This window comes from Diadema setosum, chromosome 16, assembly GCF_964275005.1.
Source record: "Diadema setosum chromosome 16, eeDiaSeto1, whole genome shotgun sequence".
Taxonomy (NCBI): Eukaryota; Metazoa; Echinodermata; class Echinoidea; order Diadematoida; family Diadematidae; genus Diadema; species Diadema setosum.
Window position 1 is genome coordinate 12,817,092 of NC_092700.1, and position 23,552 is coordinate 12,840,643.

Here is a 23,552-nt window from a genome sequence, read left to right on the forward strand (position 1 = left end):
TGACCATCCACCACAGCCTACTGGAACTGACCTGGTGGCTTGTAGCATCCATCATTGTTTTGGGTCAAGGCTCGTGGGCAGATTGACTAATGTGAAATGATCAGGTCCTACTGAGCAGTCTCAGATAGTTAAACCTATCAATCCACACATCTTTATCACCCTGTTGTATTAGACAGTAAGACTGTGTCTACGTGACAAATGAAGAAGCTTTAGCTCACGACTCAGTGAGCCTAGCTGTGCTGCTAAAATAAAAAAGAAAAAAAAAAACTTTGCCCCTGGGATATAGGACATAAAATGTAGGTCTACTTTAGGAGAATTACATCTCATGCGAACAAAGATCCACCCCTTACATCTTGTTATAAGTAGGGTATTGACCCGTGCAGCAACACGAAACACACACACCAGAACACTGACAACACAATCCCTACCAGTTGCCCATGAATAGTCAGCTAAGGTATGACCATATTACATTGTGTCATACAAATGAATGTGCAGTCCTGTCCTGTCACTGGTGACATGACCTATAGGGCCAGGCCTCTCTGGAACCTGACCAGTGCATCCTGTAGATGACTGGACTATCTGAATCACCTGAATGGGAATTCAGACTGAGATTATTGTAGGGAAAGAACGCCTTCATGTTGATGTAACACTGGATGCTGCTTTCTGGGCGACTGTAGCGGAAAAAGAGGATGGCTTCACAGAAGACCTGGTGGACTTCAAGATTATCAAGGAGCAGGAGAAGAAAAAAAGCTGGAGAAATGAACAGAAATTATGCAAGGAAAGGACAAGGAAAGGAAAGACAATCTGTAAAGAGGAAGAAAGGCATTACAAACATTAACAGTCAGAGAAATTACAAACATATGGAATCCATCTCCCTGGACTGAGCATGAACAGTCTATTGTGTGAAAATTTCTACCTTCACTGTTGTTACATTTGTGATTTCTCTACATCAGAACCAAAGTTTTGGTCATTACTGAGACTTTGAAAAAGAAGAGTTGAATGAATTTGATTTTGTATGATTTGTAAAGCTGTTGTGGGAGCAGTTTGCCTGATTGTGAGAAATCACAAATTTGCAAGGTACTTTGGACCTCAGAAAATTAGATAGGATATTGAGATGCGAGTTTTCCTCAATTTTTCTATTTCAAAGATTGCAGCTGCTGATGTTTATGATTTAAAAAACATGTCGGAAAAATGGAACCACAGGACTCGAAACTATCATCTACTGCTTTCCGAGTAGCAACACAAAAAAAATTGAAAGACAAATTGAAGAAAACTCACACCTCAACCATTACCCCTCTGCATAATATTTTCCTGCTTTCAGATATGATATTGTTTTACTTCTGTCTTGTGTCAAATTAGTTGTCAAAGTTTATTCAGAATAAGCAAGCACAATTTCTAAACCAACTATCCCCTGAAACTGGGATGCCACACTGTATGTTCTTTTCACATCTGAAGTAGGAGGAAAGGTGCCTTGACTGTGCATAACTTTGCCAGTAGAGGGCAGCATAACATAGTACCTCTGTATGGGAAACCATTGTACAGAAGGAACAATGGAGAGGGGATTGACTTGAACATAATGTTCCTCTGATAGAGTTTGGTGTCACTCATTTCTGAGGTTAAATCAATGCTAGAACAATGCAAGTTGAACAGTGATGACAATTAGAACACTCACATTGCACTTAACAGTGGAATGATGAAAATGATTCCAGAGAAAAATGGGAGCAATCTTGGATTTTTTTAGCTGCTTATTTTAGTGCATTGTCTTTTTATGATTGGTGAGACCATATCTAATTTTTATTTTTCTGTACAGCTTATTTTCTCTTCAACATTTGTTATGGAAGGAGTTGGCTCACAAAAACAAAAACACACAAAAAAGTGATAATAGAAATCTCCACCAAAATCTTGTGTATTTGCACACAAAACTAAGTATGCTGAATGCACACATGCCATACTGCACATGGTTTTGCTGATTTTTTTTTCCAATTTTCTTTTCTGCTTTCATGAGCGAGAAGTGGTTACTTTCATTGCTGAAAATTGAAAGGCACAAGATCTGATAATGTCAACTGCAGGCATGCCACAATGGATACTATTCAGCTACAATTTTTTTTTTTAAATAAATGTATGATATGTAAGCAAATTTTTATGGAGTATATGATGCAGGGTAGCAAATGATACCCCATGCTGTAGGCATAGTAATGTTTGACAATATGGTACTCTCTTAAGATTATGAAAAAAAATATTCAGAGACCCAAGAAATGTCTTCTCTTTTCTTCTTCAGTCTCCTTCCCTTTTTTTCAGTCTAGCCGAGATCTTCCTTGGTGGGATTATCTACCCCTTATAGCAGTTGTCAACAAACACGTTAAGAACAAAATCAAATACAGGCAGATCCATCTCAGTCCCTATTTAGATGTTTGTTTGTAACTGCCCGTTACAGAGGGAGAGAAACAGAGGTTTGATTTTGCGTACTTCTAGCCTAGGGACGCATTTAATATAGCATCTTGCAACAGTTGTTAGTTGACATAATTACAGTTACTATGGTAGCAGTCAAGCAATGACCAATCAGCTGTGGCTGTTTCAATCAATACTGGGTAATTGAACTGAATCATTATCACAGTGATTGCTAGTCTCGTACAATGATGCATACATCTGATCATGAATTGATTGTATTTAAGTTAATTCAGACTAGTATTATAAGCAAAGCGTCTGGTTTTTATTAAGACTACTTTCTGTGAGGGATATTCTTCCTCTAACTTTTCCAAAGCAGCTTGATCTGAAGAGTCATGAGCTGAACACAAGAAAAATTCACTAATGCTGCACTAAAAAAGACGAAGAAGAAGAAGAAGAAGAAGAAGAAGAAGAAGAAGAAGAAGAAGAAGAAAAAGCACCATTCTGAAATGCAAAATAAAGCCATTCTGTGCTATTCACAACAGCATGTCATAGAAATTATAGCTCAATATCAACAGCAATAACAAAAAGGAAAACAGCAAAATGATTTGTAATAACATCTCCCTCACTGTAGAGCTCTATAAAAGTTATGTTCTTTCTTGAACAAGACTTTTGGGGCGACTATATGAAGAGTTTGTTTGCAAAAACCGATAAGTCCATATTTCCCAAATGGAGATATTTGCCATTAAAAGTCAAGGAAAATATAGAGAATAATAAGAAAATTTTTGCTTCTTTTGACCATAACTTCAAAAATGTAACTTTATATGTAGTGACCAATATATCATTTAAAAGGTATTATTTTGCACTTTATGACAGAGACCGTACTTCAAAATCTTCAAAAATGGACTTATATGTTTTTGCAAACAAACTCTTCATATGATGTCCATGCCAAAATGTGGACAACTAGCATTCTAGAATCAATGTACCATGCATTTTATTTTATAGTTTGAATAAATAATCATGCAGAAGTAGGGTGGTCCAGACTGTGTGCTTGAGTGGGGGCAATGTGTCCCAGATCTGTGTAGTCTTGATAGTCTTCTGGCCCTCGGGACAGACGACAAAACCCAGGGAGTAGTAATAGGGGCATTCTTTTGTTACTGGTGGGTGTATTCTTTTCCGCTCTGCTCCCTTAAGACTTCTTGTCATCATTGTGGCCATGAATTCGCAGACAGCCCACACTACCTGTAGATGCAGTGGGTTTGCAAACAAACAGTATTAAAAGTACAGTCATAGTGCTTCTTGTGAGGGTACAGGATCATAGCAACCTCCTTGCTCTCAACAACTTTAAGCAGAAGATACCACCAAGCATTGTCCTAGCATGGACGATATAGATTCAAGTTTCAAAGCAGAGATCATAACTTGATAGAAACATTTATCTCTTAAATCATCTGATCATTTGTAGGTCTTCCCTGTATTTTATGAAAGCAGCCTCCACATGCTTTTTAATAGTTAGTAGGCCTTATTTTTTATCCTTCAAAAGGAGCTCTGCATGATCACTCAACATGATTTCATGCTTTATCAATCCATCACAAGAATGTGTCTGTGTTTTCACCCATTAGACAGGAAACAAATTATTGTGAATCACATGTTTGTTTGTTTTTTTCTCTCTTTTTTTTTTTTTTTTTTTTGAGTTATGCATTAACCAGAAATTGGATTGTTCTTTTGCATTAGTTTATACCAACATTTCTTTGGTCTGATAAATGGCTAATATATCACATCAAGATTGCCAGGTAAACAGTCTTCATGTGAAGACCGCTTACCCTTTGACTTTGTGACGATAATAAGTAATATTAGGTCTACAGGTAGTGGTTGATTAATCCCATAACTTCTTCTTCTTCTTTGATATTGTATGACATATGCCCAGTAAATCCAGGTTTCCAAGCCAGGCTAGAGTGTCATCTGTTGTGTCTTTAATCCCATCACTTGTTTTATACCAACCAATGTTCTAGGAGAATATGTATCTAAGTCTGATGTCATAGGATAGGTACTATATTATGTAAGCTCCTTTTTTGCTTTCTCCATCCTCCCTACAAGGATAGTGTGCGTTTCTATTGCATCACTTGTCAGATTTCGCTCAGGTTTGCATGGCCATGGTAGAGAATAACAGCACACAATTGTGATATGGAATGGCATTGAAGACACAGTTTTTCTGCTGGAGAAACAAAGGGAGTGGACAAGGACATTCACAAAGGGAGTGCAGGATGGCCGTTTTGAGGCGTGAGACTTTCGGGAATTGAGGGCTATGAAAAAATTATGAGTATACTACATACTGGATTTTGTGGACAAGACTTTTGCAAATCAATCATGGCTCCTTGCAAAGTTCGCAAAAGTTTCATGCATGCGAAATTTTGGTTTACAGTATTTAGATTTTTTTGCAGTCAATGATAGCGCAAGGGTGTCAGTACCATGTTATCTACTAGAGAAGGAAAGATGCCAGAAGCTGCAAATGCACTGATGTGGATATAAATATATTGTGTTTATTCATATGTGTATGTGTATGTGTATGTATATGTGTGTGTGTGTATGTGTGTGTGTGTATATGTATGTGTGTTGTTTGTTGTGTATATTGATACCATTTATCTCCCACATTCCTTTAGTCACAGGGTGTGTGATCATAACTCACCAAATGATATACCTTCAGCATTTTAACAGCATGAGCAAGACTGTTGACAGTGGGGACTACAGCTTCTTGCATTCAAATTTACACTCATGCATATAAACTTCATTAAATGGCTTGTGATCGATGGAATACAAATTAGAAATTATTCAAAATTGTCAGTCACCCTATAAATAAAAATAATTTATATTTCTAGGTCATCTTTGGTATAGAATATGGTCTCCAAATGAATCAAGAATACAATAAATAACATGATTTATGACTGTATGCAAGCTATTTTCATTTACACTGGAGGTCCAAGCACATTGAATATCTCATTTGTTAAACCTACACAATGTATGTATCGTGTGGTCTTTTTGTGGGATACACTAAAAAGAGGTATGAGCGCAGCTGAGTATAGAACTTAATATTTTTAGTTCTGCCATTTTCTGCACCTGGCTTTCAGACCATGACCTCGGGTGGCATCCTTTTCTGTGCTTTGGCAGCTCTTCTTTTTGAAGTCTGTCAAGCATGGAAACTGTATGGAGGTGTGTTACTGACTGGCATGGTAACTATTGTTTGTGTGTAACCCTCCAGATAAGGTGCACCTGTGTAAAAAGCAACCATGTGTGGATCAGTAGATTCATTCAATCCATGCTGACAGTAGACATTCCTGATGTTGGGTTTGTCTTTACTTGCTGTCATTTACATTACTTTGACATCAGACTAGGACACAGATTCCGCCTCATACCTTGGGTAGTCTCTCTTTTATTTTTGTCTCGAGCCATATTTGGTAGTCATCTGGTACTTTATTTTTTCTTTGATTCCACTGTTGAAGTCTTGGGTTGCTCTGGGACAAAAAAAAAAAAAAAAGTTCTCTCAGTGTTTTATTTATTTGTCTAGTAAATCACATCTCTTATGTGCATTTGTAGCTTTTATTTATAAGATTCATTTGAGAGAATTATGTTATGTAAAACATGAATAACTATTATGTTAACAAAAAAAACAGGAAAGAGGTTTTAAAATCATCTTTAAAATAGTTACTCTGTCTCTAAGTTTACAGTTCATAGTATATGTATTTGATTTCAATTACAGTGGTAATACAATTGTTCCCTTTGAAAGGCATAATTTACCATTTGCAGATGAAACATTTTACAAAAACCCAGCATTAGTGCCTTAAATTCTAAAATGTGAGTTAGGTATACAAACAACCAGTGTAAAATTTGAATCACTAAAATTGATGTTAAATATCGCTGAATTTACAAAATGTGATCAAAAGTTATGATAAAAATATTTTTAGACTAAACTGTCTACAGTTACAGTTTATTGAGAAAAATACAGATCTAAATTTCCTTATATTTTAGGCTTTATCGCGAAAATTTTATATGATACAATGTTTTGTGGTACAACAGACCTACACATATATGCATTAAATGTCATATCTTGAATTTTTTGTTTAGATCACTGTTCCCAAAGGTAAACAGGACCTTTAAAAGGGGATGCTATGGGAGCCTGGGATTTGCCTCTGCTGAAGGTTATTTCCCCAGAGTTTAATTGAATATTATCAAGCATGTATTGAAATGGTTTCTGGGGAAACATGCTGTTAGAACCACTACATTCCTTTTATCTGAGTCTCATTGGAAAAGAGACCAATACACCCATTTTACATAATTGTAAAACATGCATAGCAGAGAGAATAGAATTGTTGAACATATGCCTTAGGCTATATGAACTTAAGTTTAGAAACCATAGTAGGCAACTGTCCAGTAGATGATATATCCACACATATACCTGTTTTAATGAGATTAAAAACACAACACCATGTCCTTCATTCTACAGAGTCCTTATATTGTTCCTCCTTTTTCCGAAATTTAAAACTTGGGTCATTACCCAGAAGGAAACAAACACTCTATTTACTCCCAGGGAATCTAAAAAGAGGGGAGTACTTTGCACCCAAATAATAGCCTCCTTTTGAATGGGGCCCTGGTCCTGTATCTAATGCCACCAGGACCCCACATGGACTGATACACTCCCGCTGCTGTCACTTTTACGCTCTGCCGCATCAGAGTAACACTTAAGTTCTGGGTGCTGTGCTGTACCCTTATACTGTGGATCGCAGAACCAAAGTCCAGAGAGCAGTGTAGGATGCCTGTGCTACATGATTCTTGGAGAATTTTCTTTTGATACTGTTGTGTTGGAATACTTCACAGGATTTACTGATGCTTTGTTTTTATTTGGCATACCACTCGTTCATGGTCTGCACATACTTCAAGTTCTCTTCTTGTTCTGCATTTTGTGATGACACATTGTGTTTGTGCTTGGCTGTTGTGATGTTCTCCAGGAAGACCTAGTGTTTTGGTCAAGGTTTGGTGTGAACTTTTTGTGATTGTTTTTGGTAGGTTTCTTGAGCATATTTTGCTAAATCTGCATTCCTCCTTCTCTGAAATATCTATCTCAAGTAGCAATGCCAGCTGCATACTCCTATACTAGTAACTGTCTATTGTAGTGTGTATAATAGGTCTGCCAGCGGAATTTTAGCTGCATGCACAATGTCATTGAATACATTTTCCTAGTTTCCGGAAAAACATAAACTACACTTTCCATGTAATTATCTGTAAGTTACCAAGTGTCATCATGTGACAAGTGTAAAACTGCTACAGTTGTAATAAAGAGTTGTAGTAAAGCTCATTGACAATATAAGGCATTGCAGAGGACTCTTGACAGTCGCATTCCCAATGTAACCATGTGTACCTTAGGATTACATTTTGTCAGTTTGGAAGGCTTGCCATATTTACTACTTTCAGGCATCAATGCTATGAATTGTACCAGACTATTTGTCTCCAAACAGGACAGCTTGAGCGGTGAGCTTCAAGTATATATTTTGAAATAGCATTCATTGCATTATATTGAAATGAAGATTGGGCTGAAGAAACCACAGCTACTTTGCATTTTGAAATTCAGCAGGTAAACTATGTGTAGAGGTCACATAAGTACTTAGTATGCCATATTTATAGCGCATATTTTGTCTCTTTCTTTCTTTTCCTTTTTTTTAATGCATATAACTATAAGTTAGACTGAATTCAGAAACTGCAGGTGTTCAGTAACTGGCCTCTGTAGGAAAATGATCATGGTCATAAAGTTTTGCGTCAGTTAATCCCTATTTATTTTATAATGTGCAGTGCATGGTATCTCCCATACTTCTAAATGATTCTGACTTCACTGTTCTTTTCCCATAGAAGAAGAAATAAGATAAACATCACTGACATGTGTTGTTAGAATATATAGTGTTTATCAACTATGTTTACCAACAGTAGATTTCAAGACATGCAAGGTAATGTATGGCATACCAGGTTAGTACATCAGGTCTTAAAATACAAGTTCATATATGCAGAAGGATCTATCATAGTTTATTTGGTGCCAATTTGAACTTAGCAGTGGAGCAAACCTTGTCAGTTTACATGAAATCCATGTTACTAAAAGAAAGCATTTTGTGTACAGGCAATGATTTCATTTTGAGTTGGATATTTCTGATAGTCAAACTCAATATGAACACAGAGAAATGCAATTCAATGTGAATATATTAGCAGCCATAAAAATAATGAAAATTCTTGCAGCATACTAGGTTATTGCTACATGATAAACTCTTATAAATTACATGTAGTATAACTTGCAAAATTTTTGTCCTTGTTGCTATATCAGAAGTCTCATTTTCCCCCAGAATTTGTTGCTCTCTCTCTCTCTCTCTTAAAAAAAAAAAAAAAAAAAAAAATGAGCAGGTTCTGTTGTATTGTAAACTCTAATGCAATGATAATACATACAAGATATTGTGCACAGAACCTGTAACTACATTGTATGTAGGAGGAAAACAGAAAGAGACTGTTTTGCAGATTTCGATCACATAAAAAGTAAACGAAATGAGCATGTGGTTTTAGTTTTTTGTTAGTATTTGGGAGGGGGTGCATTTTTTTTTTTTTTTTTTTTTGTGAAAATAATAGGCAGCAGAAGCAACAGCTGAATCTTGTAGAACCAACCTGGTTACTTAAATGCTTTTTTGTTTATTTGTCAATCATGACTACATTCCACAAAAGTTGCATTTGGGACTGTCATACAGCTCAAGTCAGTAGTTTGGCCACAATAGATGAGTTATTGTGCTGCTTCTCCAAGGAATGCAAGTCACCATCATTGACAATTGATCTGCAGTACGAAATCAGCTCCTCGTCGCTCAAAATCAATTTTGTCTTTCTCCGCTTCCTTCAGCTTGTATTGTAACAATTCAATAAGTTCTTTGTTCCAGAGTTGGAGTAATCCACATCCTAAACTCCTTCCCAGTAAGGCTTCTATTTTACCATTCTCTCTTCACCCTCTTCTCTTCTTCACAGCCTACAGCCTATTTCTCTATCTTTCTCAATAACAACCTGTTACTTTCCCATAATTGGGGTGTTAACCATCATAGAGGTAACTGGACACATTGATGATATACCTTGCACTGGATATAATACAAATCAGTAAATGATGACATTTTGACATTCTTTCTGTATCATTTGGTGTTTCTTTTCATCTATGTTAATTACCGATGCAGTTCCAAAGATCTCATCATTATCATTTAGTCTGGTGTTTCAATCATCATTTTGCATTCCAAGAAGCTGCAGTGTGTCTGATTTTGAAAAAAAAAAGTGGCAAAATAAGAAATATGAATCATGCTTCTCATTGTAATAAACTAAATCTTGTTTGATTCTGTGAAGTTTCAGTCATACCACAGTTGGAGGTGACCAGTGCCTAGAAGTTATCTATCAATTCTATAATATTGTTTTAGCCCCTCTTCTCAACTAAAGAATGCAGCCAATGTTGTTAGCCCTGGAATGTAGGGCATCTTGAAGGCCCTCATGTAGATATATATATATATATATATATATATATATATATATATATATATATATATATATTTTTTTTTTTTTTTTTTGGTAGTAGAGGTTCATCTAGCATCATTTAATCACACAGAACCTAAGTACAGCACTTTTTATCTTTACTTCTAACATGACAGGAAAGGTTGCCTTTTGCCTGTATCTCATATCAATTCATAATCAGGTACAAATGCACACTCTGTTCATCCAATAGTTGTATCGCGAGTTCTGTCTTTACCCTTCCAGAACCACTGTCTTGATGGTCCATTACTTTGACTCATTGCAACTTCAACTTCCTTTAACAAGAATAAAGTTAGTAGTCCTGTAGACACACATTTATGAGTATTTATCACATCAATTAGCAGTAAATATAATGCCTTCCAATAAAAGAGAAGGTAAGTCTGAAATCATCAGATGAGTAGTATTTATTAAAGCTCCATTCATGCATATACTGAAATCAGTTGTGCCGTGTGTCTTCTCAGTTTTTGGTGGGGTTTCTTTTTCATCTCATTGTCAATCATTTCTATGGAGGGCCTATTTCTTCCTTCTTCTTTTTTAAGTATCTTCATATTCTTTGCATCCAGGAGTTCTTGACCCCTCAACCTCCTTATGAACTCTGTTTTTGCTTGGGCTGCATTCTCTCTCAGGTTGAAATTTGTCCATTCAGCCTTCACAATAGGCCATATTGATTTCCTTTCCTAAGTTGAATAGCTCCCTATTGAACTGCTAATAAGAGGAAGGAGTATTGACATTGTAGTGACTTCTAAGTAGTTTCGTTTCCAATATATTTCCCTCTCAAAATAGCTACCGCTGTTGTCAGGTACATAGCCAGATTATGGTCAGGAACCATAGACCTTTGCAATTTGTTTCATTGTTTCTATTCAAGAGATAACCATGACTGTGTGCTCTACTTAATGTTTCAATTTTATTGTGAAGTATTAAGACATTTATGTGCAAAGTCAGTCTTGTACATGTATCTACAGGTAGCTTGGAATCCATTTACCCTAATGTGAAATGAGATGTTTGCCAAATTATGTTATTCACATCATCATAAACCAAAGTGAATGCAAGGGAAGGAGACTACCAAACTAACTGCAGAAAGAGATGGTTGTAACTCTTAAGTACGAAAGGGGGGCGGAACCTTAATATAGTGAAGACATTGATCCAAGTTTATTCCGTTTTACCTCTTGGACAAGCCGCCACAAATTTAATAGTGTTCAAAGCGTAAAACATGTCTCAAGAACAGGTGTAAAGTTCATATTTGCATTTTGATACTCATGTTGAACATTTAAACATAAATGTATTCATACATGGCATACCAATACCTGAAGCAAAGACAATTAAACATTAATAAGTACTTTGCATAAACTATGCCCTTATGGGTGCTTTTTATGGCAGATGAAACGTTATTCTTTTTTTCTTTTTTTTTAGTGGAAGGAAATGAACTTGTAGGAAATTGAACAGGCAATATGCAATATCTTCCTACTCTTCATGTACTATTGCTGAGCAAAGTGACATAAACATACGTTTATAAGCAGGTACAGTACTTGATGATCTACTGTAAGACATAGATTTCCCTTTGGTTTTCATATCAAATAAATTTTAAAAGATTTAAAGCATACATCTTTAAATAGATATTAGTAACTTGACAAAAAAATGAGCTTACTGCAAAGAGGCATTTCTACATGCAAAATAGCTTGATAAATGTACAGACATTTCAGACTAAAATAGATGGAATAATTTGAATTGTGAAAGTTCATGCAAATTGTCATTTAGCTTGTATTTTTTTTTTTTTTGTGAAAGGATGTGATTTTATAGAATTAAACATGTGAAATTCTAATACACAGCAGCCTACATCTGCAAATGAAATGGAAATACTTTCATCATATTGCAGGTTACATACAGGTCTTCTGAAAGAGATCAGCCTGTGTACATATAGATTTCGTCAGGTTCACAATGGCACAATGCAAGGATATACTTACGTTTAATGGTCATTAAACCTGAGCATCATATTTCTGTTGCTCCATCATTTCCTGTAAGAGAGGGAGAGAGTAGCCACACCCTTTTTATCTATTGTTTTCATACAGTATGAGTCTGTTTCACAAACTCTCCACCTCCTCATGTTTCAGAAGCAGCAATTAGAAATTTAATCAACCAGTAGTCAACAAAGCCTTAATGACTGCATGACCAGAATTAACAGATTTTATCATTGGATAGGTGCATGGTGTTTCCCTTTGTTGGCTTACTTACAGTAATCATATACTCTCTTTGTTTTCTGTCTTCTGTTTTCTCATGATTGATTCTTCTCCATCTCTCTCTCTCTCTCTCTCTCTCTCTCTCTCTTTCTCACTCTCTCTTTATCCTGTTTTGTGTGTTTTCTTGTAATGGCTTTAGGAAGTATTTTTTGAATGAACATGATAGTGGTGACAGGTCAAAAGGTCACTGTAAATTTCTTTAAGATGATAGTATTCTACCAATTTCTGTGGTCATTACTGCCATTTTGGATGCCTATCTGTAACATTATTTTGTGAGTAGGGTACAAACTAATCAAGGATTGCCTGAAATGACAGTAGCAAAATGCTGTGGCTCAAAAAACAGTTGCCTACGTATCATGTCATTTTCTGGCAATAAACTCCACTAGTTATAAATCCAATGCCAATAATAATGGTATCATTTGATGCAATTGATAGAAATGTGATGGAAATTTTTTCCTTTTTGCAGACAGGGTTAAAAATCAATCCCGTGTCTATAATCATAATCAGGGGGCATTTCATGAAGCATTTGTCTGATGAATTTGTCAGACAAATTTGCTCTCAGCCAATCAGATTCAAGGATTTCAGTAGCTTATAAGTTTATCAGAAGAAAAAAAAAATCGGACAAAATGCTTCATAAAATGCCCCCAGTGCTCTGCAGTTAGAGACTTCATGAAATTGCTATGAAGTCATATTTTCTAGTAATAGAACTTTACTTTTTTCTTTACGTCATACTTCAATAATCTGAAGACTACTAGTAATATCTGCTATCAAGTATGTCTATGTGTGAATGTTTCCTCGGTAGGACCCTTTCTTTCTTTATTTCTTTCTTTCTTTCTTTCTTTCTTTCTTTCTTTCTTTCTTTCTTTCTTCTTTCTTTCTTTCTTTTTCCTTTTCATCATTTGTGTCAACCCATTACTTCTCAGGATATGTATAAGTTATTATGAAACCATGACTTGTTGAACTCTGGAGCATAGTGCATAGGTCAGAATGTTTTAAGAGAGCTTTCTTTAATGTGATGTATTGCTGCTCCAATATCTACAACAGGCTGCTCCTTATGTACTGCTTGAAATGATTCTGAGCGATATGTTGTATTTTGATTTCAAGGAAGTGTAAAAATGTCGTTGAGAATTGTCCCTTATCTAGCTGTGTATGTTGTCATGGTGTGCAGGCTTATGACAAACAAGCTGAGTGTCTGTTCATTCAATACTGGCTAAGAGTCAACAAGATTACGCTAATGCTTCTGTCTTCTAGTTATACTGAGCCTCTTCACTACGGATTACTCAGATTATACAAGTAATCAACTCACCAGATTGTATGGAGTCTTGCTCTGGCCTCTTGAAGTGTAACTGAACCGGTTAGTGTGATGGAAACACAATCTTGTGGTACTTAGTCCTCCCTGGAGTAGCTGTGGACACCTGGAAGACAATGTGAACAGTGGTGTAGTCTTGGCTCAATCTCATACAGAGGAACAAATTAAGGATTCTTTGGCATGAATCTGTTGATCAAAGTTTGTATATTGACAGCAGTTGCAATATGTGATGTGGCTGCCTTATGAAGACACTATCACACTGGGATATACTGTATCATTAGTGAATCCAAATAAACAGACTGAGAAATATGGGAGGCATTCAAGGCGAACTTGAGGGAACAACGTTGGCATGACGTGGACAGAAACCCCCCACTCCTGCAGTAGCAGTGGCACAGTCACGCCATCTCGGTTCCCATTCTATCGCTTCCTCCCCCCACTCACTTCACCACCTCCCATCTCAGCTGCCCCATCACGCCCTTACTTCCGGGAGGAGCACTTTGGGAGCCAGACCTACACCTCCTTTGACACCCATCGGTTTTGGGTCCATGGACCTCACTGGCCCATATACTACCTTGGCGAAATTCTGCCAACGCCAAAGCATGTGTTCAAAACACCGAAGCAACCTGAACCACTTTGGCAGTATGGTAGGTTTTTGGCAAGGGTTGTGTGGATCTCATTTGCTCTCTTTGCTGCTCCATTGTCATAGACTTTATTTGATAATCCATGTTTGTTATCACTCAACACTGATTCTCTGCTTGTTCTTAATTCTCACTCTATGCTGGTATCAGGACTCCAAAATAATTTTTCCATTTTGTGATTTTACACAGTTGTCGATATCACTTCTCTGAATACAGTGATAGTGAAGATTAAAGGCTAAACCTTTTTCCCTTTCTTTTCGAAAGCATTATAGAACAGCGTAAGAATATGAGGCACTGTCCATTGTGCACTTAATAAAAGTTAACTACATGACAACTCTCCAGCTTAATCTTTGCCCACCTCAAACTCTGCCTCACTTCTCCTTGATGTTCTCTTCTTTTGTAGTCTCTCATGATGGGAGGACAGTCCACACCCAGCGCACAAAATGGTACAGGCCATGGGAAGGGGCACAGAATGTGTTTGACTCTGAGAGGACCTCCAAGGGGACCATTCCACACACCGTACCAGAGGGGTGCTGCCCTAGCCTTGTCTTTGAGTCTCGCTTTGAAAGTGGCAACCTCAGGCAGGCTAGAAGAATGTGAGTAGAAGCATGAAGTGTGTAATTTCAGAACGCCATATCTTGATGGTATGCCCATGAGACTTTGGAAGTACCTTAATCACTTAACCTCGTGACTCACAATAAAAAAAATCTCCTCACTCTTTCCTTTCTTTTCTTCAATGAGGAGTTGTAGTGTGACGTACATTGTAGGATAGAACTTTATTATGCATAATTATGATACACATTCCTCCACTAATACACCAACTTAACAATCTTTGCTGGCTTTATGATAACACAAATCACCTAAATTTTACTTTGGTCTGATGTGAATTATGGCTAGCATGATTTTTTTTTTCCCCTCAAAGGATGCTTATTTGAGTCTGCTGCATTATTTTAGGATACTAAACCTATCTAATCTTTCTTGCTTCATTTATTGCCTTTTCCCTACAATGAAGTGGCCAATTTGAGTATGACCTGGTTCTGAAGACAGATCTATACACCAGCCGACACACCCAGTGGTTCTACTTTCGAGTCCAGAAGATGATACCAGGTGTCACCTACAAGTTTAACATCATCAACCTGCTGAAGAAGGACAGTCTATACAACCATGGTAAGTACTGGGAAATTTCCAACCTCTACCTTTTCTCATGATTTTCAAGACTCCCATTTAATATCAGTAGAAACCTTCATTTACATATTCTTGTAATTCCCATTAAAAGCCCTGTACAGAAGGTAATATCTAATTGCTCTCTGATTTGAAGGGAAAATCTAAAGTTTCTCAAGTTCAGCTGACCAACTTACAGTCATAACACAAATGAGAATGAAGTATAGTTGCTTTATGCTGATTTCTTGCAGAGGCATTTTTTTTTTTTTTGTAATACTCAAGACAAAGTGGTGTGCCGCTTATAACCTAGATTGTAATGCCAAGAGACTTTAGCATATATCTCCTCTTTCCAAGTGACCTTTGATAGGGATATGAAGAAGCATTGGGGTTGGGCTTTGTGAGTTAGAGTATTTTCTTGTTATTAGGATCTGAGATTGCAGGCGCCTCTTGTGTATTTAGCTGCTGAGCAGTGAACAAAGACTGACAGTATGCAATTTGCAACTCATTTTTGTCACTATGTTATTATTATTATTGTGGTCTTTCCCAATTTTGGTGATTCTGTTTGATGGTTTTCCACTGTACAGTGCTGTAACAGCATTGTTTGTTAACCTTTTAAATGAGTCATCTATATCAGACACACACACACGTGTATAGCTGTTCACACAGACTCTCACAGTATATTGTACAGAGAGCCAGTAAACATAGTTTCACCATTTCTGTGGATGTGATTTGTGCAGGCATGCGACCTCTGATGTACTCTGAAAAGGAAGTGTCATCGAGTGGTGTAGGATGGGTGCGTACTGGTCATCATATCATCTACAACAGGAGCTGTGGATTCAACCGCAATGGTCTACTGCATCCTGAGCTCACCTACTACGTCTTAGAGTGGCAGATGGTAAGAATTCTAGTTTCATTTACTATCATTTTCTCTGTCTGCTTGTGTTACTTTGGAAGTTTTTTCCCATATCACCCCCCTGCCACCATTTTTTAGAGGCCAGTATTGTCACATCCTTATTAACTATTTTTATGTTGAATAGCAAACATCAGCAATCTTAATTGTGAACTATTAACTGACAATTGTATGCGTACACATAATATTTCCTTCCAAAACCAACAAAGAATTGCTAGACAAGATATTGCAGTTTGGGTTAGATTTTGGAAGAAGAGATTCTTTGCTATCAAATGACATGCAACTTAAAAGAATGGGATTATTTTCCAGCTTGAGTAAATGTGATCTCATGTAACGTTATTTTGAGAAAGAGACTTTAAAGTGTAGAGACCAGCATATGAACTTAATCTCTATTATGTATATAAAAGAAAGAGATATCAAACTCCATAGCAACAGTTACGAAGAGATTATTCTATCATTCTGGATCTTGGCATATTCATTTAAGTTCCTTTGCTTCATGATTGCTGACTGTTGGCAAAATGGTTTTCATCGTTTAGATTTCATTGCTTCCACAAGATTAAGATTAGAAAGATTAGTCCTTTAGAAAACACTGCATTTGAAAATCAGCAGTATTCACTCAAACACATATTTTCCAAGGTGCTGAGAATTTGCCCTGTATGTCTTTATGTGTGGGTTTTGTGATGCAAAGCTACAAATATCATATCAAATCACAACTGAACTAATGTTGTATGCAAACAAGGCTAGTCACTACTTTGAGCTTCAGATAGTATATTTGATACTGATAAGCATATCGAAGTCCAACAGTCAATGAACACTAAATAATTAGATTAAAGTGAGAAAACAAAAGAAATCAGTTAGCTATGCTTCACATGTTTCACACTCCTGCTAAATCATCAGCATAACTTTCAGTTCAGAATATCCTTTTTCTATGGGATTGCCATTTAGTGCATGTTACAGCAGAAGTCTTTAAAGTAACAATTTTTGTCTCTTACAGCACTTTCATACTGTTTATTTCAATCATAAGAGCAATACAAAATAAACATAAAATGCAACATGAGTCACATGTAATTCTATACAGGTTTATGCAACAGTCACAATGAAATGGGACTCAAAAAAGTGAGAAAATTGTATTAACAGTCCCCAAATTTTGTAAATGTACAATGAGCCATGTTACACAATGTTGATTGTTCCCTCTCCTCGTGACAGGAATTCCACCATGCAGATGACACTTGCTATCTGGCCCACTGCTATCCATTCACCTTTACTGACCTCTGCCAGCATCTAGACCAACTCATGAAAGAGCCAGAACGTAGGAAGACGATGAGGAGAGAGGTGTTGTGTGAGACTCGTGCTGGTAACAGCTGCTTCTTACTCACTGTCACTAACTTTCATGGTAAGCTCAGCTTGTTTCTTTCTCTACTAGAAGCTTATCCCCGGTGCACAGATCCATTTTTGTGAGCTTCAAAGGTGCTTGATAGATCAAGCAATATCACACCTTCTTATGAACTCAATGATATCAGCTAATGAAAATAATTGCTGTCATAGCCTACCCAGAGATACTACACATTTATGCAAACTGGTCTGACACCCTCCTGACCTTTGTGCAAGGCTTATGATTCTCTCTGATTTCGAGTTTTTGTATACACTTTAAAATTCAGGTAACAAATTTGTTAGATGTGAGGAATTACCAGTAGAATATGAGTTTTAATATCACTTGATTTTAATGCTTTTGACCAGTGTAGGTTCTTCTGAAATCCAACTGAATTTCATTGATTCTTGTTTTAACTTTCCACTTTAACTAATAAGATTCACACTTTTCCTCTCCAGGTGGCTTGTTTGATATGATAAAATCTTTCAGAATGACTCCATGTAATATTTTACATGTAGATACATATATGTATGTATACATGTATATCGCCCTGAAACATCAAAGTTGTTAGTGTCCTGAGTTTGTCAAAAGTGTGAATGTTTGGGTTTACTGGCTTTGTTACTATTTCTGAAGTTAGTTTTGGAAGTAAATAAGGAATATTTGTATTTTTATGTAGAAAAATCTCGAATCAGGGAATTAATAATTGATAAACTTTATTGAGCTTTTAGTAAGACAGGTTCCATATTATATATGAGTAGTGTATGCTAGGATTGCCAATGAAATAAGAATTCCTGCGTTGAATAAGAAGTGATTGAATATCATTTACACCTGCAGTGAGCTGATCTGCAGTGAAATGTGCTAATGCTGACATTGGTCACTTCCAGAATTGTATGATTTAAGTGATGCTGAGTGCTTGCTTTATATTTCCTGCCAAACCTCTGTAGATCAGCAAGCCAAGAAGGGAGTGGTAGTGACAGCCAGGGTTCATCCAGGAGAAACTAATGCCAGCTGGATGATGAAGGGTTTACTGGATTTCATCACCAGTTCAGATCCTGTAGCCAAGGTGAGACAACATATTCTTGTTTCTTGTTTTCTTTTTTCCCATTATCATCATCTTCTATCTTTTCTTCTTTTTTGGCTAGCTCATCAAAATCAGTGATCACAAAGAAGTCTTTGTGAAGTGAAGCAACTAGCTCCTTTACATGATTTACTGTATAAACTGTTATTTTTGCAAATTACTGCTGGACAGGGAATTTGACAGCATGCAAAAATGTTGGCATGCACTAGGCTACTAGTGCACTTGCAATAAGCCTTTGTTTCAGATCGCAGCATCTAATGAAAATGTCCATGGCCTTCCCATTTGCAAAAATATCTGTGCGCAAAAATAACAGCTTATACAATACACACTTGACACTATGGTTGGTAAGTAGTGCATGAAGATAAGGCACAAAGAGTCCCAGTGTTCGAGTTACCTGACATACAAAACATTAGTGTAACCATAGGTCTATTAGTTCTCATGTGATGCTTGCATCATCATTGAAAAGTTATCAGTTGCAAGTCAACATCTTGCAGGTTATCTTATTCATCGTATGATGTGAGAAAGGAATTCTACATGAAACCATTTTCTCTATATATCTTTTTTTTTTTACCATTGTGGTATTCATTTTATATTTCTGATGTTTCGGTGCTAGAATGTAAGTGGATGACTGTGAATTTACAAAAGCCACCTGCATACAATTTCTCCATAGAGAGTTTATTCAGGTGAAAAGGAGACAAGCTGTGACTCAACTAGACTTTGAATCAAAAGCATTGATGCCCTCCTGGTTTTAATTGATGAGCTAAAGCAGTCGTTACCTCCGCCAAGGAAGGAGGTTATGTTTTTGTTACTGTTGGTTTGTTTGTTTGTTTGTCCGTTCGTGTGCAAAATAACTCAAAAAGTAGTAGAAAATTGAGCAAAGAAAATGGGATTCCATCAATGGAATCCCATTTTCTGTGCTCAATTTTCCACTAATAAATAGTATTCCTTTTTGGTCAGTTTTCCTGTTTGCATTTGTTTCAAAAAGTAGTAAACAGATTTAATGAAATTTACAGGAAAGGTTGAGAATGACACAAGTAACAAATGATTGAATTTTGGTAGTAATCCGAGAATTTTGGGGGAATTTATGAAGGATTTTTGATATTTTGACAGATAGAGTCAATGAACTTGGGAGTTCTGCGCATTTTTGAGGTTTTCAAACGCGCTAAAGTGCGTGCTCCAGTTTCTGCTAATGCAAGGCACGCGGCGCAGCTGAGGGTTTATGACGTAACAAAGGCGTCTATATTGGGAAATCGGGCGATTTTTCAGCATGTATACCTATGGGTGGAAATCACTGCTCTCGCCCAAAGAGCTTTTCCCCGGTGGTGGAGAGGAGAAAAATCTCTTTGGGAAGAGCAAGATCATCTGTGGAAAGTAGCTGCTTGGCAGAGGTCTGCACTCTCAGGGTGCTTTTCTAGTTTTAAGTAAGTGATACTGCTCGTAGATGAATGTATATTCCAGCTTTGCATGAATTTGCATAAATTTCATTCATTCAACAAGTGTCTGTTCCAATTGCTTCTTGGTTTACAGGAGCTGAGAAAGTGCTATATTTTCAAGATCATCCCAATGCTGAATCCAGACGGTGTTATCGTTGGTAACTACCGCTGCTCTCTGGCTGGGCGTGACCTGAACCGGAACTATCGGCACCCAAAGAAGGAGTCCTTCCCCACCGTCTGGAACACCAAGCAAATGCTAACAGAGTTCTCACAAGAGTGTGGGGTGAGACACAGTCTTACTTTACTTCATTTCTTGGCTCCACACACCAATAAGGCCTGAATTAGTTTCATGCCAAGACTATGTGATTGATGTAATGTTGTTAAAGACATACATTGTGTGGTGTCAAGATACTGTAAAACGAGGAATGTTTGAGTGCATTTTGATTTCGCAAATTTCGTGAGTGCGAACATTCGCAAAATTAAAATGCATGCGAAATTTCGTTTCTACACCATATGCATTGAATATCAGTGGCAGGTCACGAAAATTTCATGCCGCAAAAAAGGCGGTAGGCTCCAATTCGCGAAAAATTCATGCCACGAATATATCATGTTTTACAGTACTCTTGTCATATTCCAAACAGGGTAAAAACAACAGCAATCTGTTCGATTGATTTAAGACTGTTTATCAGTTACATACCATGTGCGAAAGCTGCAGAGTCTAACTAATTCTGCAGGAGACGTCTTGAAAACGGAAATATATCTTTGTGTCTGGATAAGAGAATATGAATATCTATATGATGTGGGAATTATTTTTGCCCATTGAGATACATGTAATATGCAGGTATCTCCCTGGTACCTCTGTGGAATCTCCGTGATTTTGATGGCTGAATGTTGGTAGCCCTGTATGAACACAGAATAAAAAACATGCAATGGTAAGGGAGCCATAATGGATAGATATGTATATGTCTTCATAACTAAAAGACATAAATGTCTTGATAGACCTTGAACCTGATCAGTTTCCTGAACAAAAGTTCAGTGTGATTATCAAAGGTAACATTGTTCATGGTCACTCAGAATACTTGGGTGCATGTTGTGTTGTTCGTCTGCAGGCTAGCTTGTTTGTATTGCATGCAATCCGTGATCTGATTAGTGTCGCATTGTAATCATCCTTTAAGTTTAATATTTTTTGTGAAGAAGGACAGCACCTTGTGATTTCCATGATCTTTGTGTTTAGTAGATTGATATTCTGGTAGGATTCATGGTGTAGCAAGTTGTGTCCCTGTAGCTGGAATATGTGCCTTGATTCCTTGCATGACTTCTTTGACACAGGAAGTACTTGTGTACTGCGACATGCATGGTCACAGTCGCAAGCACAACGTCTTCATCTATGGATGTGACCCAGAGAGCCAAGAGGTGGACATGGCTGCCTTTCTCTGTCAGAGGTTGTTTCCATGGTTACTATCTCAAAAGGTCAGTGCTATCTCATCTGATTATGACATTTCTACATAGCATTCTCCCCTGTTTATTGCTGAACTGAGATATATTTTTTATATATCACTTTATGTCCGTCTTCAGATGTCCCACATTTACTTTCTGCAAATTGTCAACATTTTCATCTTGATTAAAACCTATGGTAATATTTAGGCTGAATTTAATGAGCATCTACTGTGTGAAGGGGCAGAAATTACAGTCAAGTCATAAGAGTTTGTGAGCCAGCAACCATGAGACCAATTACTGTAATCCTTATTGCACTGTGTTCACCAGTTGGCATGCACACTGGTGTGCTTTCTGGGCTGGTTGACACAGATGTCTAGAAACTAATTGTCAATGAATAGAGATTAACTAATCCCCCTAATCCCTATTGTGTCACAGTGGTTTTCTTGCTGGATGAAGGAACATTGCTATGAGTGGGCTGCATAACTTTACAACTAGGTCACAAATGGAAGAATTATTGAATGGTGGTGAAAAGCATGGCAAGTAAAGTTTAGTGCATGGGCAGTTAAAGGGTCCCTCTGAAGAACTAGACAATGAGGATAAAAGTACCTTGGGTAGGGCACACTGATGCCCTTGACAGACTGTAACCAGGGACTTGGAAATTTATTGTTTGTGGTGAAGTCCACTAAACCACAACAGCTCATTATGTATTGTTCTCTCTTCATCTGAATCAACTCTTCTCCATAATTCAGGAAGAGCCTTTTGTGATAACTTGAGAAGAATGAAAACTGTCAACATGGATGTCATCGTCAGTAACAGAACTTGTTAAATATGACCTTGTATCAGAACACCAACGAAAAGTTGCCAGACATGGTTTATTAGTTGAGGGCAGATTCTGGAAGAGCAGACTTTAAGCTTAAAAATGATGTATAACTCAATTCAAATGGAATTTCCTGACCTATCAGAATATTGGAAAGAAAGCACACACTCTAGACGAGTGTGCACTAAGAAAAGAGGCTCTGAAGTGTTGGGTCTATTCAAGCACTTAATCTTGACAAGCTGTGCTCTGGGCAATGAAAGCAACAAAGAACAGGATGTGAAACTCCTTAGCAACAACAATGAAGGGATTATCAGATTAAGCTGAAATCGAGCATCCTCTATCAACACATTCTATCCCTGACTCATGACAACATTCAAATCAGTAGTATACCAGGTAATCATTTCAATAGTTGCTAGAGTTAAAAGTGAAGAGTGTGTACAGGGTTTTAAGAAATGAAAAGGGGACTCTAGACATACCTCTATTAAAGACATACCTAATCACACTATTACTCAAAAAAAAAAATTCTAGAAAAAAAAAATGCTAGAAACACAATTTCACATTTGTTTTATGATCCCAAACTTTAGAATAATGTGCAAGAAGAGTTGCTGTTTCAGAAAATATGAAAAACTCAAGATCAACTAGGTTGACCTGTTTCACGTATTTTGAGTCCTCGTGTAACATCAGGATGTGTCACTTTTTTGTTGGCTTGCAGTGCACAGTCACACATACAACATTATTGACAAGATTTTGATTTTTGATCACTTTGAAAGGATAAGGTGAGTCGTCATTCATTTACAGCTTCCTAATAAGCTGAATTCCAGACATGATTTGATATCTTTTCATATCTCTTTGCAGGCACCAGACAAGTTTTCCTTCCGAGGCTGCAAGTTTCGTGTGAAACGCTGCAAGGAGGCCACTGGGCGTGTTGTCATGTGGCGTCAGATGGGCATTAACAACAGCTTCACGTTAGAGGCAACATTCTGTGGCAGCAAGAACATCACAGTGTAAGTAGTCTCCCAACAATGACTAAAGTTCAAATCCACCCCATGTGCAGAGTCGCTTTAAAAGATGGAGTAAAATGAAATGAACAGAGTATTAGAGTCAAATTCAACCCTAAAAAATACACAATTGTGCAATATTAAAGTTGCACACAAAACAGAGATATTACTAACAACCATTTATTCAACTATTAGGAAGTCTGTG

General features: G+C 37.0%; 1 protein-coding gene across 1 annotated transcript in view; it reads left to right on the top strand.

Annotated features, from left to right (window-relative positions):
- The window catches only part of LOC140239404 (uncharacterized), a 65,592-nt gene that overhangs the window by 12,978 nt on the left and 29,062 nt on the right, over positions 1-23,552 (top strand). The window contains exons 5-12 of the mRNA XM_072319243.1: positions 14,548-14,740; positions 15,157-15,311; positions 16,043-16,200; positions 17,422-17,608; positions 18,529-18,647; positions 20,190-20,378; positions 21,425-21,565; positions 23,205-23,353. Coding sequence (XP_072175344.1) covers positions 14,548-14,740; positions 15,157-15,311; positions 16,043-16,200; positions 17,422-17,608; positions 18,529-18,647; positions 20,190-20,378; positions 21,425-21,565; positions 23,205-23,353 — 1,291 coding nt within the window. The remainder of the gene's footprint in view (positions 1-14,547; positions 14,741-15,156; positions 15,312-16,042; positions 16,201-17,421; positions 17,609-18,528; positions 18,648-20,189; positions 20,379-21,424; positions 21,566-23,204; positions 23,354-23,552) is intronic.